Source organism: Cajanus cajan, chromosome 3 (assembly GCF_000230855.2).
Source record: "Cajanus cajan strain Asha chromosome 3, NIPB_CcT2T_4, whole genome shotgun sequence".
Lineage (NCBI taxonomy): Eukaryota > Viridiplantae > Streptophyta > Magnoliopsida > Fabales > Fabaceae > Cajanus > Cajanus cajan.
In genome coordinates, this window is record NC_138519.1 from 8,919,085 (window position 1) to 8,940,688 (window position 21,604).

Below are 21,604 nucleotides of genomic sequence, written 5' to 3' on the forward strand. Positions count from 1 at the left end.
TGTTATGGGGTTCTAAATCTTCCATATAAAGTACTTTTGCTAATAATATATCTAATGAGGTAGTACAAAGATTAGAGCAAGAGGTGAGGATGTTAAAGGAGTTAAAGGAAAAAACATGATGAAGAAATGAATTTGATGAAACAAAATCAAGATAAGTTACTTTCAGAACTATCTTTTATTAGAAAATTCATGTATAAACATTTTCCAATGGAGCTATTTCATTAGAAAATTCATGTATAAACATTTTCCAATGGAGCTATCTATGCCTCAAAAGTTCAATGGAAGCTCATTTGGACAGGTATGATTCAAATGCTTTTAAACATTTTATTTTCAAATTTTGATTATAAAAGACAATTTTAATTTCTTATGTCTTAAAGGTCTTTGGTACTAACATTGCCAGGAAAAAGCACTAGAAATGCCACACATGTTCTATGGTACTCATGGTAATTTTTTAATGCCTTTTGTTTTTGTACCTATAAATACTCTTTATAAGGTGTACATTTTAACACTTCTTTTTCTTTTTAGATTTATAGAATCACAATTACCTACAAAATCTAATGCAACTGCGAAAACAGGTTTGGCCCATGTCTTCTTGTTTTACACATGCTATTTTTTCTTAAAGAGGTTTAAGTTACTTTTATAAAAGCATGAGTAACATGAATAATAAACTCATGGATATATACTCTCGGTTACACTTAAGGCAATAGGATAGCAACTTGTATAATTAAATGACTTTTAATAGTGTGTTTACAAATCTAAATTATCTACTTGTTGATTTCTTGTAATGTCTCAACACTCAACCTTTTTGTTTGGATTTGCAGAATCACAATCAACTAAAATTCCAACTGTTATAGTGAAAACAAGTTTTAAAAAATCTCTTTGCTTCTCTTTGGAGTATTTAATTTTTTTTGTATAGTAATTTGATTTATTATAATATGTAGAGGCTAACAAAAACAGTATGGTTCAAGCTGATGACCTCACTTCCTTGCTCAAGCTTCTTAGAAAAGATAATGATGAAGTTGTTCGCATACTAGCAGCAAAGGCAATTACTAATCTGTCCATGAATGGTGATTATTTATTAGACATTGTGTTAACAAAGATGTTGTTACTGTTGTTGCTCATAATTTCATTTCCTTATGATGATTAGATTAGAGGAGGACAATTACTGTATATTCTGTTTAGATAGATGATGCACATGAACCCATTTTTTTATTATATATTAGATGTTAGGTAAATAAAAAATTTAATTTGGAAAATACCTAAAAATATATTCCTGGTTGAGTTGTCGCTCTACGCTCCTGGTTCCATGAAGTTATTGTAGCCTTTTTTATTAGCTTAAATGCTGGATTTAATTTATTTCTTGAATAAAGATACAATGGCAAGTTGTTCTGATTTTGTCTTAACACGAAAAAAGAATTCATGAATAGGGTTAAAGCTAATATTTGCTTTTTATTGATTGTACTATTTCATGTGTTATTTTCATTAAGTTTTTCATGCTACTGGTTGTTTTCATTCTGTGCAAGTTGAAAAATAATTGGATGTGCAGGCAATATTAGGACCAAATTCTCTCTGAATGCTTTATTTTAGAATTATAACCTTCGAGTCCTTGCATCTTGAACACAGCCAAGCACAACATCTTTGGCTTTTTTTAATTCGTGCTAAATTGTGTAATTTGGAACTAAAAATGTTAAGATCCACATATTACACCTTTTTATGGTATTGGTAACTTTATAATTAATATTCTTAATTGGAATTTACAAATAAGATGGTGGAATATCATCTGCCATACAGAGAGAAAAGGAGCATAGCATGTGATGCTGGTACGTATAATTAACTGTTTGGATTCTTTGAGATTTCAACAGTCTTATAGAACTTTTCCTTGATCTATTTTTTGTCCAATGAACTACTTGGTTGAATTTACATGCATGTTGCTTCCTTTATTAAATTTCTGTTAATATATCCTCCTCATTTCATTTCATTTGATTGGGCAAGTTTTTGAGGTACTTTTTCTGTTTTTTTCTTCTTCTTAAGCATCCCAAGTCATGGTTTTTTTGAATAAAGAAAAACAAAATTCACCTATTTGATTTAAGTTTCATTACTGGATAGAACACAATGGCTTTCAAAAATAAGAAAGACTAAATTCACCTATTTGATTTAAGTTTCATTACTGGATAATTTTCTTGGTCGAGTTGTATAATGTAGAATTGAATCATTAATTTTGATCTAAAGAAGTTAGGAGGTAGACTATGTTACTTACAGGAATAGAGTACTAGTAGTCCAGGAGGTAGACTATGTTGCCTTTTCTATTGGTCATTTCTTACTAATTATTGGAATACATGTATGTAGTGACATCCATTTGTTTATTTTGTGTTTTGCAGAATTCAATTGCAATTGATGAAGACCTTTTAAACATTTTAGCAAATAGCACCAGATCATTAGAGACCTTGCTTTCTTTGGAGGTATGACTATATTAAAAATGAAATTATGTAATTTCTTTGGATCATGGCATCATTGACTATTTATTTTATCTTTTCAATCATTTCCTTGGTATCTCAAGAACATGATAAACTCATAAATTTTGCATTACTCTAATAAATAGGCATATGGTGTTATTGCAAATATATAGTACTCATATCAAAAATTTATTATTCTCATTATTTTTATGAGAAATGGTGAATTAGAATATTAGTAAAGAAAGTAGTTTTTTTTATAAAAAAAAAATCAATGGATGAAAAATTGAATTTGATTCCCTCATCAATTTCAATGCATGGACTAAAAATAATTTTATTTAATTGAATTTAACTAATTGAGTATCAATACGCTATCAAAATAAATTATTTTATCTAATGAAATTTCATAGTATTTCTATACAATTTTTTTACATATATGAAAATCTATTATTCAATGAAATTACTTTTAGTGACCATTAAAATTGTTACTAGAATTGTCATTAAAAAAATATTTTTTCCAGCCATTTAAAAGGTTTTACCAACACTCACTTTAAATGTCATTAATAGTTTTACCGACCCCAAATATACTGACTATGATCTAATTGCTGATAAAGATATTAAAGGTCATTTATATAGTTGCTAAATAACATAAAAATTGCCATAAAAAAATCATTTTTGGTGTTGTGTTCACACATTTATTATGCCCAAAAGTCTCAATTTTGAATTCTAAATATGATTTTATTAAATTTTAATTTTAATATATACCGATAATTATAAAATTGTCCTGTTACGTTAATCAATAATATAAAAAAATTATATGTACAATTTTGAAGTAATTTTTATGCTGTAATCTTTTTATATATAAAATTTAATAAATTTGTTATATGACAAATACTCATTGAATGTGTGTAAAAAAGATCTTTACATTCTAAATAAACATTATTTATATAAATTTAAAAGAAAAACTTTATCGTTTAGACATATCTTTGTTTAATTTTATTTTATTTTTTCTGTGGTCAGACGAAAATAGGAGGGAATGTGAAAATAAAAGATAAAGAAGAATAATTTTCCTCACATTCTTTTCAAAGCTTCAAAATTATTTTTACTCACTTTAGACGACTGGGATTAAAGAGTGGGAAAAAAAATACTTTTATCATAAAATTATATAAAAAGAAGAATAATATTATATATTCTTATAGTATTTTCGTTAATGCTCTTAATTTTTATTAAAATATTGTAAAAAATATGTAAAAACAAAGTGTATTCATACTTCTTTAAATTAATAAATAAATTAATATTTATATATTAAACATGAATCAATATTATGTCCAATAATATTTTTAGAAGAAAAAAAATTACAAGAATATTTATAAGGATTCTTTTGATTTTTTATGTAACATAGTAAGTATTTTAGAAGGTCATGGGTGATTTAGTAGCCCAGAACGGGTCCTTCCTAAACTGGAACGGGTCGTTCTAAACTACTAAATAGGCCTATGAATCTTGGACTGGAACGGGTCATTCCAAAATGGTCATTGTGAGTTAAATTCAACTCCTGAACGGACTGTTCTGGTTTTAGAACGGGTTATTCTAGACGTGCTAGAACGAGTCATTCTTGTTTCATAATGAGCCGTTCTGCATGTGAATTTTACACATGATGAAGGAGCCTAGAACGGGCCGTTCTGGCCACTTCAGAATTCTATAAATAGAAGTTGTGCAGTTGAGGAGAATGGAGGTTTTTAAAGAGAAGTTTTAGAGAGAATGACTCTGGACTAGGAAGCTTGCTTTGGGTGGATTGTAAAAATTACATTGAGAAATATGATGAGATGATATAGTTGAAAGTTGTGAAGTGCATGATGATAATATTGTGAGTTGTGAGAAGCATGATGTGAAGTATGTAGATGTGTGTGATTTATATATATGTTATTAGTAGACTGTGTTGTTAAGTTGTTAGAGAAGAGTTGTATGTTGCTATAAAGTTGTATGTTGTGCCATGTGTTGAAAAGATATTATTTTATGATGATTAAGTTGTAAATTATGAGTTGAGCTAATAAGTTGTTGAGTTGATTGTGTTGTTTAAAGTTGAAATTAGATATTGTGTTGTTAAAATGTGTTGTTAAACAGCATTGATGAGTTGTTATGCTGATATACCATGTTGTTTAAGTTGAAAGTTAATTAAGATGATGAGTTGAAAAGTTGTACGTTGTTTAAGTTGTTGAGTTGAGTTGTGCTGTTGAGTTGTAAGCTGATTAAGCTGTGAGGATGAGTTATTGATCATTAGGGCTAGAGAAGATGTTTTCGAAGTTGCTCATCCATTATGTGGATTGAGATAGTTGTGGTGCTCTAAGAGCCCAATTTGTTGAAAAACCCTCCTTGGGAAGTTGTCCCTTGGAGTGGACGTTGTGTTGTTCTCCTCTAGGACTTAGTTGATCTCGTGTGTGGGCAAGGTCGAGGCACACGTGTACAAAGCAACCACGGTATAGGGGCAAGGTCGAGCTATACCGATTACAAAGTGACCACGGTATAGGGGCAAGGTCGAGCTATACCGATTACAAAGCGACCACGGTATAGGAGCTAGGTCGAGCTATACCGATTACAAGCGGCCAATTTGAGTAAAGTACGAAGTCGGGAACATAGTTCCTAACCGAGTACTATACTTCCTTGTTTAAGTGACAAAGTCTGAGAAATCGTTATCGTGTTGTGAATTTCTATCCAAATTTGTTGTTTACCTAGTAAGCCCAAAAATGTTCTGTGTTGTCGGTTCGGTAGGACCTAGCCACTTAGACTACTCACCATGTTGTAGGAGATCTCCGAGTTAAAATGTGTGACGAGCATAAGTTGTTGATGAGTTGATTTGTTGTTGATAAGAGTTGTATATATGTTGTTGTGTTGTTAAGTTGTGATTTTGTTGTATGTTGATCCTGTTGAGGTTGATGATAGTGTTGTTATGTTGTAAGTTGCTTTTAAACATGTGTTGTTGAGAGATGTGTAATACATCTGTTGGTTGTTGTTATGATGAATATGGTAACTATTTCAAATGGTTTGTACAGTAGTTGTGTTGAAGTATTGATCAGTGTCGATATGTTGAATATAAGTTGAAACGATGTTAAGATGTATAGTATATGTGTTGTTTATCTTTTATGTCGGATGTGATGATTATATAGTTGTTGTGTTTCATATTTAATATTTATGAGTTGCTTATTATCTCTAGCTTACCCTTGCATGTTTCCATGTGGTTTGACTGCAATGATTATACGTTGTATGGGAGCAAGGCAGGGATAGGCTGGGAGATAGCTGCTAGAGGCCACAAGAGGTGCTTGGAAATGAATATTTTTTTTGTAGGTCACCTTATAGTAGCATATTTTGTTGTATATAACTGGTTGCTATTGGTTGCTTGATTAGCAACTTGTGTTGTAAATATTTTATTATACTATTTTAGTATATATATTCCAGTAGTGTGTAGTGTTATTTCGTAGTGTGACGGCCACGGCGGGTCGTTACCTTTTATCTTTCAATTTTATTTATCATAATTATTTATAAATTAAATATTAATATCTTAAAATAAATTATCAATAAGTAAAATAATTTTGTACTAAAATATAAATTATTTATCATAAATTTAAAATATTATTTATATATTTAAAAATATTTATTAATACAAACTTTAAATATAATTATATATTTAAATATAATATTTATTTATATTTATATAATTTATTATAAATTTTAACTATATATAATAAATATGCATGTGTATTGTATAAATTAAAATATCAATAAACTAAATAATAAAATAATTAAAGTTAAATATATGTGAATGATTATCAATTAAAATGTGGGAACAATTTTATATAATTATTTAGAGGATATGATAAGTTAAAAAAATATATTTATAAAAAAGAAAGAAAAAAGACTAAACAAATAAGCATGAAAGATAAAGAGTGTTTTAAAAGTCAAAAAATAAAATAACCATTAGAATGTGTAAAAAAAAAATTGTATCATCTTTGTTAATAGTTTATATACATATTACAAAAAAAAAAATTTAAAAACTACCTTTTAATTTTCATTTTTATTATACACTTTTATCCCTTTACACACTTTATAAATTTAAAAATTATTCTCTCCGTAGTAAATAAAAAAATTCACCATACTCTCATGTATAATTTATCTATCTTCAAATCTTAATTTTTTTTAATAATTAATTTCTCTCAAAATGCTTAAAATAAAAAAAAGGGAGACCTCTCAACAAAAAAAAAAGGGAGAGAAACAAAGTGCATTTTCTTTTTCGTACGTACTAGCCCATAATAATTATCTTTCACTCTCTTAAACATCTAAACAGAAAAAGAAAAAGGAAAAAAAATATCAGTCTCATACCTTTGCTTCTCTCTCTTTAACATCTAAACAGAGAATAATATTCCCAGCTTCAATCCAATTTCATTATCTTCTATCTTTTTTTTTTTCTCTTTTTTTTTTTATTTCTAACATGCACTCTTGCTTAACCACCCAAACACATTGGTCCCATTTTAACTGCAACTCTTGAGTTGAGAGCTTTACTTTTAATCAAAAAATTTGAATCACTCGCCTTTAAGAATTATTAAAAACTGAAAATTTAAATACTTTACATTAATTTTAATTTCAACATTAATTAGTTCAATAATACAAACCATCCCGTAGGAGTTAGGAATTTGCATAGTTGAGAAACTATATATATTGTTCTTTTTTATTTTTTATTTTTACAAATGATTAAAGAATAACATTTTATTTTGACTTTGTATATATAAATTTCAAATATTTATATACATGATAGTTAATAAAGCATATTTTTTTTTATCATTTCTCACTTAAATCTATACAAAAAAATCCAAATTAGGTAATATTCTGTAATGAATTAATTATAAAATAGAAAATATTTTCTTAAAATAGATTAACATACTCTTGATGGTGTGAAAGAGTGGAAAGAAAAGCCAAACCATGATAAAATACATAAATGCTGAGGCAAAAGAAACTCATTAATTAAAGACATCGAATACATAAGCTGTCAAAAAAGAAGAAGCTTAAAACTTGGTTTTAAAGCAACCTTTAAAATTAAGCCATATGAAAAAGAAAAAAAAAAGCATTAAGCACATATGCTATAGTGTGATGGTCAAATGCATCATACAACGTATAATCATATGCTTAATGGTCCTGAAATATAGTAGTGATCCAAAAAGTCTAATAATATCATTGGAGGGTCTTGGTTTCTGATTACAGTTTGACAAATGCAAGACATGTGTAATCAGTAATCTCAAGCATGCACTTGGACTGGTAATAAAAGTTAGGAATTTGGATGCCATTTTCGTTTAGGGTTATATCGATATAAATTCAAGGATGACTCATTCAAAGAGAATTTACTTTTTGCAAAGGAACAAACTTGATCCAGATAAATGGCAAAATTGTATTTTGATGTATACAGTTTGAAATAATTTCACTCTTTCATGTCTTATGTTTATTATATTAGATTATTGGCATAAAAGAAATAAATTTTATCTAAAATATGACTAATCATTTTTATAGAATTTTTTTTAATGAACTACTTTTTTAATAATTTAAACTTGTTTTTAATCTTTCAAATATGAGATAAAAATTTTATCTCTTAAATATAAAATTATTTTTAAATTACTGTAATTAATTTGAATAAAAAAATTTATTTTAGTCATAATGATTAAATGATTAAACACAATTGATATTACATAATTATCTCAATCAATTAATCTTAAATATAAAATTATTTTTAAGTTACTGTAATTAATTTGAATAAAAAATCTTATTTTAGTCATAATGATTAAATGATTAAACACAATTGATATTACATAATTATTTCAATCAGTTAATGTTAAATATATTACTAATAGTTTGAAATATTAAAACATAATTTCTTAAAATTACATAAACTATTAGATGCAAGCAAATTTTCACGTTGCTCAAATAAGAGGATGTATATGAATATACACACAATTATCTCTATTGGTAAGGGGCCTTTTGAGTGATGTTTAAAAATAAAATAGTGAGAGTTTAACCCCAAAACAAACAATTTTGAGTGCACAACAAGTGAAATTAAAGTTGTTGATTCGATCGGGTGATCAACTTGACGAGTGTGATGGACTTGACGTGTACATCTAGGTATATGATCCCTTGAATAGAAAGTCTTCCTAATGGTGGATCAACGAGTATGATGAAGTTGACATGTGAATCTGGATAAAAGAACTCTTGTATAAAAAGTCTTCCTAACAGTAAGTTCATATATAGAAGAGTGTCCTCCTAATAACATGAAGAATTAGGATGTAAACACTAAGAGTATATGACTAGACTATATACACACTTGTCTTCATTATTTATAGGTCTTTTGAGTGATGACTAAAAATAAAATTGTGAGAACTGATATTCAAAATGAAGAATATCTTATCATTGTAGAGACGTGTGTAAAACCATCTATCCACAACATAAGCTAAAAAAAAAATATTAATTCAAATTTAAACGATAAATAGCATATTTACGGGATAAGTCTTTTTCATTTACAAAATTTTATTTAAAAAACTGAATATAGCTCTACTCATATTAACAACTTGCTTGCTATAGTATGCATACCTTTGCTGCAGAAAATATTAGTTTTATTAATGTGCATCGATCAGTTGTAAAATATCTTGTAAGAAATAGTATGACTGTGTCATAAGCTAGCTTTACAGACTGTGCCTGTCCACTAACCTGCATCTGTCGTGTGTTTGGCGGAACATTTAGCCCCACAGTCCACATAATTTGGATGGTATGAATGTGTCAATTAATTAAGTTGATGGAGCATATATCACTTTCAATTCATTGTCTCTATCCACATACATATTCAAACTGAATTTCCAAGCGGTGGCTTTGTAATTTGTGTTATCAAATGTCATTTTCCCTATCTAAAAGTATACACGTCCTACACCATTCAACCATATTTTGTTGCAGCATTATATAAATTAACTATGAAACTTTTATAAGTTAAATGCATACAGATATTTTTTTAATTATTCTGTAAAAAATAACTTTGTGAACTAACTTTTATGGGTCGTACCAGGGAGAAAAGTTTTAACTGTGAGAACTAGAAATATAAACTTTAGGTCATACAATTGTATAAGTTATTAGGTAGTGGTCACATGATCACTTACATCCATAATTCTCATTTTTTGCGAAAGAGATTTTATTGGAAATGTTATAATTCCGAAAATGTTAGTATTCATTAATGAATATCTAATCTATTATTGTATTTATACTTCTTACTATACATAGAAATGACAAGATATTTTAACCAAACCTCTTAACACAATTGTTATAAAACCTATTTTACGAGTATAGATTAATTTTTAGCTATCAGTTTTAAGAAGTTGCATGGACCATATCCATGAAGAAAAAATATTACAAGTTAGAATTCTCAAATAATTATTAATAAAACTTCATGCTAGAAGTCCCTATAAATATGTGTTTATATGAGATAGTGATACAAAAATAATCATGTTAGGTGAGAATAAAAATGAAAATAAACAATTTCAATATGTTAATTTAAATAAAAATTTGAAAATTGTAAGACTCGCACAGGAATTCATTCTTCTCCTTTCCCTTTTCCTCACCATTTTCACTTTTTTCGGACTCTCCATTCTCTTGTTCCCAATTTGCTAAGCTCCCTTGTGTTGTTGTTGCTAAAGGTGTTGAGTAAAGCATTAAGTTGCTGACTGGAAACATAGATCTTCTTCTTCATCATCTTTTCTTTCTCGAAGCTCAGATTTTTCTTCTCTAAGGCAAGGGATGAGTTTGCATGTGGTGTTTCTTATGATTTCTGAGTTGCATGTTGTGTTGTGTGTTGAAAATTGATGATTTCTTGTGCTGGATCTTCTTGTATTGGTGTTTTACGTGAATTGGGTAAGCTTGCATGTCTAGTTTTGGGTGAAAATGGTGAAGAACAAGTGGGTTCTGTCATAAAGGGCTGAGCCCTTTGGGGGCAGCGTGCAAGGGGAGCACTCCCTAGAGGTAAAGGGAAGAGCCGTTGGAAACAGCTGAGCGCTTTGAGAAATGACTGAGCCCTTTGAAAGGGCTGAGTCCTTTGGGGGCAGTGTGCTAGGGGAGAGTTCTTGGAGGTAAAGGGTTGAGTGCTCAGGAAGCGCTGAGCGCTTTGGAGGCGTTGAGTGCTTCTTTGATTTTAGAATTTGACTTTGTAGTCTTTATAAAAGTTGTAGCCTTAGATCTTAGCTTTCCAATGGAGTTGGAATCACTCAAAAAGGAGGTATAGAACTCCAATTATGACCTTTTTAGTGAGTAAAGGTCAAGTTGTCAGGATTTAGGTTAGTTGTTGTGGTTTTTATAATGTTTAGTAAAGTAGATGATGAAATTAGGACTTGATGTCTTCATAAGAGTTGTAGGAAATCTTCTTATATTTCATATGAGATAAGGATGAGAATGATAGGAGTAGTATAAATCCTAATACGCTATTTTATGTGAAGGTTGCCATTTCACAAGGAGTGATTTGGTTAAGTTGATAGTTGTTTTGGGTGTTTAATTTATTTATGTTGTTATATTGAGTAATTTGGCATGATTTATGAGTTTAAATATGTAATAGAAGGTGTAATATGTGACAAAAATGTTCTGTATTATTATATATGATAATATGTTGAATCATGATGAATATTGTGGTATGATGAGAAAACATAGTTGTGAGTTGAGAGTTGCATGTTGAACCTTAGTGGTGTAGTTGTGTAGAGATGTTATATGTATGAGCTGAATGAATTGTTGTGTTGTTAAATAGTGTTGATGAGATGTTGTGTTGATAAATTGTGTTGTTAAAGTTGTGAGTTATCTGTATTATTCAAGTTGAAAGTTGATTGAGATGATGAGTTGAAACTTGTGTTGATTGTGCTGTGATGATGAGTTGTTGATCACTAGGACTAGAGGATAAGCTTTTGAAGTTGCTCGTCCCATTGTGCGGATTGAGATAGTTGTGGTGCTCTGAGAGCCTAGTTTATTGAAAACCCTCCTTGTGAAGTTGTCCCTTGGAGTGGATGATGTGTTGTTCTCCTCTAGGACTTAGTTGGTCCCGTGTGTGGGTAAGGTCGAGGCACACGTGTATGAAGCGACCACGGTATAGGGGCCAAGTCGAGCTATACCGATTACAAGCGACCAATTCGAGTAAAGTACGAAGTTGGAAACTTAGTTCCTAACCGAGTATCGGTGGGTTATAGAATTTGGAGGATAGTCAGTAGGCTAATCTCATAGGTGGCTTAGTTAAGCTAGCTAATGTTGTCATAGGCCTAAATTCAGTTGTCTTATCCTAATACTATACTTCTTTGTTTAAGTGACAAAGTCTGAGAAACCGTTATCGTGTTGTGAATTTTTATCCAAATTTGTTGTTTACCTAGCAAGCCGAAAAAGGTTCTGTGTTGTCGGTTCGGTAGGACCTAGCCACTTAGACTGCTCACCTATGTTGTAGGGGATCTCCGAGTTGTAATGCGTGACGACGCATAGTTGTTGATGAGTTGATTTTGTGTTGATGTAAGTTGTATATATGTTGTTGTGTTGTGAAGTTGTGGTTGAGTTGTTTGTTATTATGTGTTGTATCTTGAACCCGTTAAGGATGATGATAGTGTTGTTGTGCTGTAAGTTGCTTATATATATATATATATGTTGATTCTTTTCACTAGCTTACCCTTGCATGTTTCCATGTGGTGTGGACTACAATGATCATACTATGTATGAGAGCAGGACAAGGATAGGTTGTGGTGAGCTGTTTGGAGGCCACTTGGTGGTAGGAGCTGGAGTAGACGATCTTTTTGTGTAGTCTACCTTGGAGTAGCAATTTGTTGGCATTGTATATGTTTATTTGGCCTGTTGAGCCTTTATGGTTAGATAGATGTGTATATTTTCTTATATATAGATACATATATGTTCTTGATATACTATTTGGTATATATTTAAAGTAATTTCAATTGTTGTTCCGTAGTGTAATAGTCAGGCAGGTCATTACAAAAACAAGAGTCGTGTAAAATTTAATTAAGAATAGGATGAGTATTATTAACATAGTCAAGGTTACTATTAAAAATATAGACAAGTAGATGATGATGACAATTTGTAGTGACAATACGTAATGAAGGTGATTTTTTTTCTTTTTTTAATTTTAAATAATTTTATAAAATTTAAATTATAGTGATATTAGTAAATTTAATTAGTTATCCATCTTATGTATTTATAAAACTTAAATTCAAGATTAATGATATAGCTAGAGAAGAAAAAAATATTTTGGAAAGACGCTAGTATAAAAGGAGGATTAAACACGCTAGTTTAAAAGGAAGAAAAATGTCCTTTTACATCACTCCTATTTGAACCGGTGTAAGTTTAAAAGAATTAAAAAAATTAAGAATAAAATAGGGCTTATATGTTAGTTGTATAAATAAATAATGTTAAAGACCATTTTTACTTCAATTATTTCCTTACTCAGAGGTATGGATCTATGAATAAGGGTGAGGACAGATACTCCCACTAAATTTTTAAATCTTACTTTATATATATATATATATATATATATATATATATAATTTATTGTGTTGTTTTTATTACTCCTAATAAGATATATTTTAATGTTATAAAAAATTAAGTTATTAACTTTTATTATAATAATATCTACTAATCTATAAAATATATAAAAGAGATACTATTTTTTTTTTCACTTTTCTTAAGAATTATTTATCCTTTAACTTCTTTATTTGTATTCATTTAAAATATATTTATTTTACCTCATTTGTTATTTGTATATCCCTCTTTAAATAAAACTCCACCAACATGTAAACATAAAAAATTAGATTAAATACATTCCCTTCCTATTGTAACCTACATGTATAATTTATCACCTCTCTATTTTTTTTAAAAAAAATTTCTCTTATATTTTATATTTTATATTTTATTTAAATAAATACTTTGAAGGATATATGAGATAGTATTGAAAATGAAAACATTATCTAAATATTTTTTTATTTAATAAAAACATATAAAAAATTTTAATCATGTCAATCCTATAAAAATAAATTGATAAATTCAATCCCAACTCTTTGTCTAAATAAAAAATTTAATATTACAAATTTGAGAATATAAATATTACCTCCACCACTTATAATTTTTTTAAGATTTGTCACTGCCCTTACCCAAATGTAGAATGACATAAATTACGTCGGTTGTTTTAAAACCACGTAGTAAACTTCACATTACTTATAAAAATATGAATGCATTTTCTACGACGTTGGTTTTGACACAAGTAAAATACACGTAACCACGTGGAAGATTAATTTTTGAATGAGACCATGTTTAAAGAGAAGAAGAAAAACAATTGAGGTATTCCCGTCACACTATGCTTCACCCTTCCTCAAGACGAAATCAACTATTTACCATTTCAAACAAATAGTATTTTGCTAGGCCTTCCAAAAGTTCTTAACTCTTAAGCCAAGGTTTTGGACCCAGAAGGAGATATTTTTATTTTAGTTTTGAGAATGTTACCTGCTATAAACATTAAAGATTCAAAATAAAATATTAGCAAGTTAAATAAAATCATTTTTAAAAAAATATGATTATTTTTCGTAAGGAAATGGGAAAGAGATGGCCGAGGCTTTGACTTTTGAGGAAGTTTTCTTGGAATACTGCTCAGTTTTTTCAATGGTATGAAATTATGAATCTCAGTTATAAGAAATATTCATAAGAGTATATTAAATATAATGAATGGTGAAAGATTGAACTGCACAATCTACAATTACTTTTTCCAACTTCAGAGGATCTTTATCCCAAATTGTAATACTTTCCTGTAGGGGAACTGGGAACATGGGGTGTGGTCCTTTCCTTTGGCTTCAGAGTTGGTACACCCAAATACAAATTCAATGAACATTAATGTTTAGACTGTCTTTTTCCTTATCATTTTCATTAAGGAATGACTTGTGCTAATTTATGCATGCACAAAGTTCTAAATCTTTTTGTCCTTATTGTATTTTTTTATTAATAAAAATAGGACCTAGATATTATTACTTTTACTAGAAATTCAAATAAAAATTACTTTTTTGTATAATTTTTTGTGGTTTAAACAAAAAAGGAAACCTATTTTGTCCACGAATTATTTTTCCCAACTGACTTTTAATGGTTACCTTTTGTTGTTTTGAATTTTTCTCTTTTAAAATGAATTTTATTTTAGAAAACATTTCAAAAAATTATAAATTTAATTAAAAAAAGCGATGTTGAAAGAGTGATAAAACACCTACAATTATTTAATAAAATATATAATTGTTTAAATTTCAAATGTGAACTTTTTAATCAATGATTACGATTTTTACTTTGTTTTTAAAATAAATATTCCGCATTTGAAAGAACTCTCCTCAAGTGATTACAAGGCACATGGCAAGAATTAATAATTATGGGCAGATAGTGAATAATTAATAAATGTCCAACCTAAGAGTATATATTCACGTGACACACATAGAATGAGTTGAGCCTAGCCTAAGTGAACTCAAGGTAAAGTAGCATCCATATTAAAGCCAAACCAATCTTACATTTACTAAAAATATATAAATCTAAATGTTGGCCATAAGTAAATTATAAAGTGACACAGGATTAGTTTATCCTAGTGTAAAGGGAACTGATGGTACACTAGCATCCATATTAAAATCAAGACAAACCAAGCTTACATTTACTAAAATTGTATAAACTTAAATGTTGGAAATAGCTAAATTATATATAGAGAGAGAGTGAATGAGAAAGAGAGATTGAGGCGAAAAGACTCAAATTACATTGGTATTAATTACTTTTTATCAACTATTTATACTATTCAATAATTTTTTAATTAAATAATATTTTATTTCTCAAAATTTATTATTAGATTAAAAGTTATATTAATATTAATTGTGTATAAAATTTTATATTAACTAAAATTTATTTAATATCTCGTTCATATAAATTAAAGTTAATATAATATATTTTTAAAATACATTAGAATAAAGATAATTTAATTATTTTTTTATTATTGATTATTTTTAACAAAATTTTTCATAGAGATTTAAGGTAATATAAAGTTATTGATAATATAATAATTAATAAAAATTTTATTATGAATAATTTTATATAGTGAATTTTTTAGTTCATCGGTTGAATTATAAAGTATAAATATAATAATGTTATTTTATATAAACATATATATTTTATAATGATAACTCTTTTTATAAAATGAAAATATAATTTATGCATGTGAGGCTTGCGTCTTCAAAGATGTTGACTCTTGAAGTGGAGTGTTAAGTCTTCTTTAGGACCTTAATTGATGTTGTATAGGGGCTAGGTCGAATCATACATGTATAAAGCGATCAATGTAGATTCGCATAGAAGCATGGTTTAGTCATACATGTACAAAGCAACCAAAATTAAATAAGGTACAAAGTTGGGGACCAAAATCCCTAACTAAGTGCTAGAAAAGGTATAATATTTGGAGGATAATTGATGGACTAATTCCATGTGGGACTTAGATAAGTATGCTAAGCCCGGGGTAAGCTCACACCTAAGTTGTCCTACCTAGACATAAATATTTGACTTTCCTTTTTTAGGTGATGAAATATGAGAAACCATGTTGTATTGTGAATTTTTATTCAAATTTGTTGTTGATCTAGCAAACCCAAAAAAATTGCATTGTTTAGTTGGTTCGATAGAGTCAAATCACTTATATTACTCACCTATGTTGTAAGAGATTTTTTAGTTGATTGGGTGATGACAAATATAGTTATTATGATTGTGCATATGATGTATTGATGTGTTGTGTTATTCATATGTTATGTTGAGGTGTTGATGAGTTACATAGTTGTGTTGTATGATGAATATGTTTTCATGTTGTTAAGTTGTAAAGTTTTGTTGATTTGTTGATCTATGTTGTTAGGTTGTTATTTAAAAGAGGTTGTTGAATACTGAGTTGTTAAAGTTGACGTATAGTTAGTTTGATGCTTCTATACCATGTTGTTTAAATTGAAATCCAAGCTTATCCTTACATGTTTCCTTGTAATTGGACTATGATGATCATATTTGGTATGAGAGCAGGACAAGAATAGGGTGGAGGTTATACACGCCTTGAGAGTCATGTTGAAGGATGACGAAGTTGTTTTGGAGCTACCCTGGTGTAACTAGTCTTTTTAGTGTTGTTTGATTGACAACTTAGGTTATGGTTTAATACTGGATTATTGTTATATATTTGTAAAGTTATAGTTGTAATCAAAATGAGATATTTTATTTTTATTATCCCAATTGTTGATGAAGTTTTTATACATGTATATATTACTACATGTATATTCAAGTACTATTTGCATGTTAATCCTAAATAGTTAAATTTATGTTTGCTCGTTGTCATAGTTACTGAATTGTAAAGTGTAGGAATTTGTTGAATCATTTCAAAACTATTTTTTTTTATGAAATCTTGTATTTAATAAAGATAATTATTCTTAATTTTTAACTACAAATTTTTGAAATATAATTAATTAGTTTTAATGTAAATACTTATGAATAGAAATTGAACAAATAAAAGGATTTTTTTATTCAATAGTATTAGAATCCTAGAACGGCCCGTTCTGGTTTCAGAACGGGCCGTTCTGCATGTGATTTTTGCACATGACAAAGGGGTGCGGGCCGTTCTGGATTCAAAACGGTCCGTTCTGGCCAGTCTTGAACTTCTATAAATAGGGGTTGTGTAGTTGAGGAGAAAAAGAGGTTTCTAGTGAGAATTTTTAGAGAGAATTTTTATAGAGAAGGACTCTAGGTCTGTGAGCTCCTTTCTCTCCCAAATTTCTCTGCATGATTCTTTTTCTCCTCTAGATTACTAATGTCTTCTGTCTCATCTTGAAATTCATGCTAGGAAGCTTGCTTTTAGAAGATTGAAGTTTCTGGGTTGAGCTCCGAAAAGGGAATTCTACTTCTTCTCAATTCTTGGCTATTCTGAGCCAATCTTCAGGTGAGGGAAGCTAGGATGTTCTGTTGTTTGGTTGCATTTGAGTTTAGAAACTCAATTGGTGCATGAATGTTGAGAATCCATAAATGGATTGGAGAAATTGTTCATTTTGGGGTTTTGGGGAAAATTGAAGTTTTAATGATTTTGATGCATCAGATGAGTGCATGTTGATGTTGAATTTATTTTAGAGTTGTATGGAGCCTATGCATTGTGTTTTTTTGTTTGCATGTGGCTGGATTTGTTGGTTTGGATGAGAGTTTTTGAACTCTCTGATTGGGATTAGGCTGGGCGCAGGTTGAGTGCCCCAGGCGTGGAAGAGCTTAGGGCTCTCGGATTGGATGTTAGGCCGGACGTTATTTGGTTGCGTTGGGCATGAGTGGGTTGGATTTTTTTGGATTGAAATTGATGCTTATGCATGTTTAAAGTTGAAGATTTGATCATGTATGTATGATATATGATGTATGGTGATGCCTGATTCATATGTATGCTTGGTAATAATATGTATGAATGTTTAAATATGATATGACATGTGTATATGTTCATATGAGTATGATTTATTGATTATGATGGTGGGTAGACCATGTATGATGCATTATTGCATGTGATGCTTTATGGCATGAGTATGATTATTGATCATGATGGTAGATAGACCATGTATGATGTGTGATGCATTATTGCATGTGATGCCCTATGGCATATGTCTAGCCTAGGACTTGAGGAGAGGGAAAATATTTTCGAACTGCAAGAGCTCACATAGAGTCTCTTGAGAGTGGTGCTTGGATAAGCCACACTAATATATGAGAGTGGTGCTCAAGTAGGCTACTGGTTTTGAGTGAGAGTGGTGCTCAGGTAGGCCATTAATTTGGGTGAGTCTCCTCTAAGTCCTTAGCTAGTGTTGGGGCGGAGTATGAGGTCGAGGGTTATTTCCTTAACCAAGTATTGAGGAAGGTGCGTGGATTCTTGCGGATAATCGGTGGGTGAACTCCACAAGTGACTTGGTAATGCATGCCAAGGTTGTGGTAAGCCTATACCCAGTTGTGCTATACCTGACGGTGGATTCATACTTCCAATTGTGTAAATGACATCATCCAAGTAAACCCGAGTGAGGATTATATCTTGTTTAGCTATGACCGAGCGGGCGCATTGGGCGTGAAAACGGTTAGGGTAGTTTTGGTAGGATGGGATGTCACTTATACTGCTCTATTGTTAGGGAGATCTCTTAGGTGTATGCGTGACGACGCATTAGATGATTAATATGCATTCATATCTGTCATGAGATGCATTTATTGCATGATTGTTAATATGATGAAGTGTGTGGTGTTTGGCTTCATGATTGGTGGATTGTATTTTATGCATGAGTAGTATTGGATAGAGTGTATGGTGTGATTCTATGTACATGATTGATAGTTGGATGATTGTGTAATATAGATTATTGTTCTGTACTTGTATGATTGATTTTTGAACTCTAGCTTACCTTTCTGTTTCCATGTGGATGGACTACGATGATCATACCTTGTATGGGAGCAGGTCAGGGCTAGCTTGGAGTTGAAGTGACTGCTGTGAGACAAGGAGTTTATCCCAGTGTCAGAGTTACCTTCTAGGGTAACTATAGTTTGTGCTTGACCAACACTAGGAGTTATTATTTTGGATGATTGTGCATATGTAATGTTATATTTTATATTTAGAAACATAGTTGTTATTATTATTTTATATATATATATACTTGTATGTATGTGTTATCCAGTTTAATATTCTCTTAGTTAACTAGTAGTAGTGGGATTCCACTAAGTATAGGGATCATGGCGGGTCGTTATATAATATTGTAAAAAATAAATTTTAAGAAATATTATCGGACTAATTTCTTTCAAAAGCATCCAAGTTATTAAAGTAATTTTGTTTTTTTTTTCAACATTTTTTTTTCCTGTATATGATTAGAAATCAAACACCTCACAATATGTTTAAAGAACACTATCTTTCAAATATGTTGGACCTTACTTGTTGTTAGTGATAATATAATTCAATATTTCCTTTAATAAATATATTTTAGAAATGAGTTTAATACTTACGTTACTTTAAAATATTTTAGATTAGTATGCGTGTGTTTGATTGAAAATTTGAAATTCAAAGATGTGATAAAATATAAGATTTAATATATTATTATGGGACATCATCATAGGAGTCAAATTTAATACAATGATATTTTCAATAATTTTTTTTATAAATAGTAAATTTAATCAGGAAATTAGGTGATATTATTATAATGAATATATATACAAAATTTATATAATATAGATATTTGTAAATATATAATCAAATACTTATTGTTTATTCACATTTTAAATAAAATATAATACGGTAAAAGGAAGTAAAATGATAATGTATTAATTAGTTTTTTAGTTCTATAAATTTTGTAAACTTATTTTACTTTACAAGAATATTCTATTATTATTACAGGCAACTGAAATCATAGACAAACTAATTGCAAAATTATTAATATAAACTTTAATTTATTATAACATACGTTTGCTTTTTGTGTAATTTGCTTGGTTAGTTGTTTTACAATTATTTTATTTCTTGTTCGAGATAGGTAACAATTCCTGTTGTATTTTTCTAGGCGTTCACATTCACTGCTGGAAAAGAAAAACAAGGCAAAAGGGTCTAGGGACAAACAAAACAAAGAGAAGCTTTTGGTCCCACATTTTGACGGAAAGTCATAATTTGTGCATTGGATTCCTAAAAAGAAGAAGAAAAAAACCTTTGTTGATCAAGCCATTGTACTAGAGAAATTTGTGGGTATATTTGGGGATCAGAATATTTATCTAAACAAAAGAAGATAGAGGTGGTAACTAGGCATTGTTTATGCTTTAACATAAGACAAGTTAATCATTTTACCCACCAAACCTTCATGCTAGAATTTCACAATTCAAATTCCTAAACTTGAATCTATCCAATAAGAGATAATAGATAGATAACCATGATGAGAACAAGTATAAGTTAAAGTACATGCTTGGGAAAAAGCACCCCATAGATTCAAAAAATTATCAATGCCTTTTCCTTTTTGTACCCTTTAGTTAAATCCTACATCACTTTTGACTTGCTCACCAGCATGATTCCATCAATTAAAATCTTTAATCACCCACCTTTCAAAAACCCTGAAGTGTTCTAATCTAATCATCTTCATCTACCTTTCATTTGTTTTCTTTATTGCTGCATAATATATGCTTTTTCTAGTTGAGATAGAAAATTCTTCCACTACAGCTTGGGTTACAATTATTTTAATCTTCCTCCTGCATTTTAAAACAAGAAAGCCTCTCCAAGGCATTTAAGTATTCAACATTCTTTCATGCAATACCTTTTGACATAAAATTTAAACCAAAATGAAAAAAGAAAGAAAATGCACTTGCACAAAAATGTGCACATGGCACATGAAATTTTGCAGCAATCCCTATCTAATTTATATTCTCCTATGTTATATAATCCGGTACCAGCCTATAATATCACATTGGCCAAGTCCTAAGTCTCTTTTCAAATTATAAACAAATAACAGCTTTAAGATCATTTATTAACAAAGTTAGCTTTAATTTCATCTGTTTGGTCTCTATTATTGTTGTATTTAAAACCACTGATCACTCTCTCAGTTTCCCCATTTTTACTGTCATCAAAAGGGAAAAGAGATGTTTTCCTTTTGCATCAATTATCAAATAAAGCAATAAACTGATCATAAAAGAGCAAATAAACTGTGAGTGGCAGAAAAGGTAAGTGTTACACTAGAAGTGTACATAACAGTATAATACTGTATCCTGAAAAGAAAAACCCCTTAATCAAAGGAAAATTAAGAGACAATCTGTTCAAGATTCTTCCAAGACCAACATCTTTTTGTCCCCACCATAAAAACTAAGTCCAGAAACACATGAGGAGTACAGCTTATGCAGGATCACAGAGATATAAGCATCTAGACTTTTGCAAAAGCAAACAAATTTGAAAACACTGATCTATGAAGCACTTTGTTTTTGCTGATAGGATCTGGAGCATTTAAAAGTTAGGAGTATCTATAATTCTATTCAGGGGCTTCTTATGAGTCCAAGAAAACCAATAGTAAGAAGAAAAATGTGAAGTGGCTAAAACCTGCTTAGTGTGTTAGATACATGCA

General features: G+C 29.6%; 1 protein-coding gene across 1 annotated transcript in view; it reads left to right on the forward strand.

Moving 5' to 3' along the window:
• The first annotated feature begins 250 nt into the window (after nucleotides 1-250).
• Nucleotides 251-21,604, forward strand: part of LOC145956019 (uncharacterized) — a 35,106-nt gene continuing 13,752 nt past the window's right edge. Inside the window, exons 1-3 of the mRNA XM_083071574.1 lie at nucleotides 251-298; nucleotides 401-443; nucleotides 942-1,067. Coding sequence (XP_082927700.1) covers nucleotides 251-298; nucleotides 401-443; nucleotides 942-1,067 — 217 coding nt within the window. The remainder of the gene's footprint in view (nucleotides 299-400; nucleotides 444-941; nucleotides 1,068-21,604) is intronic.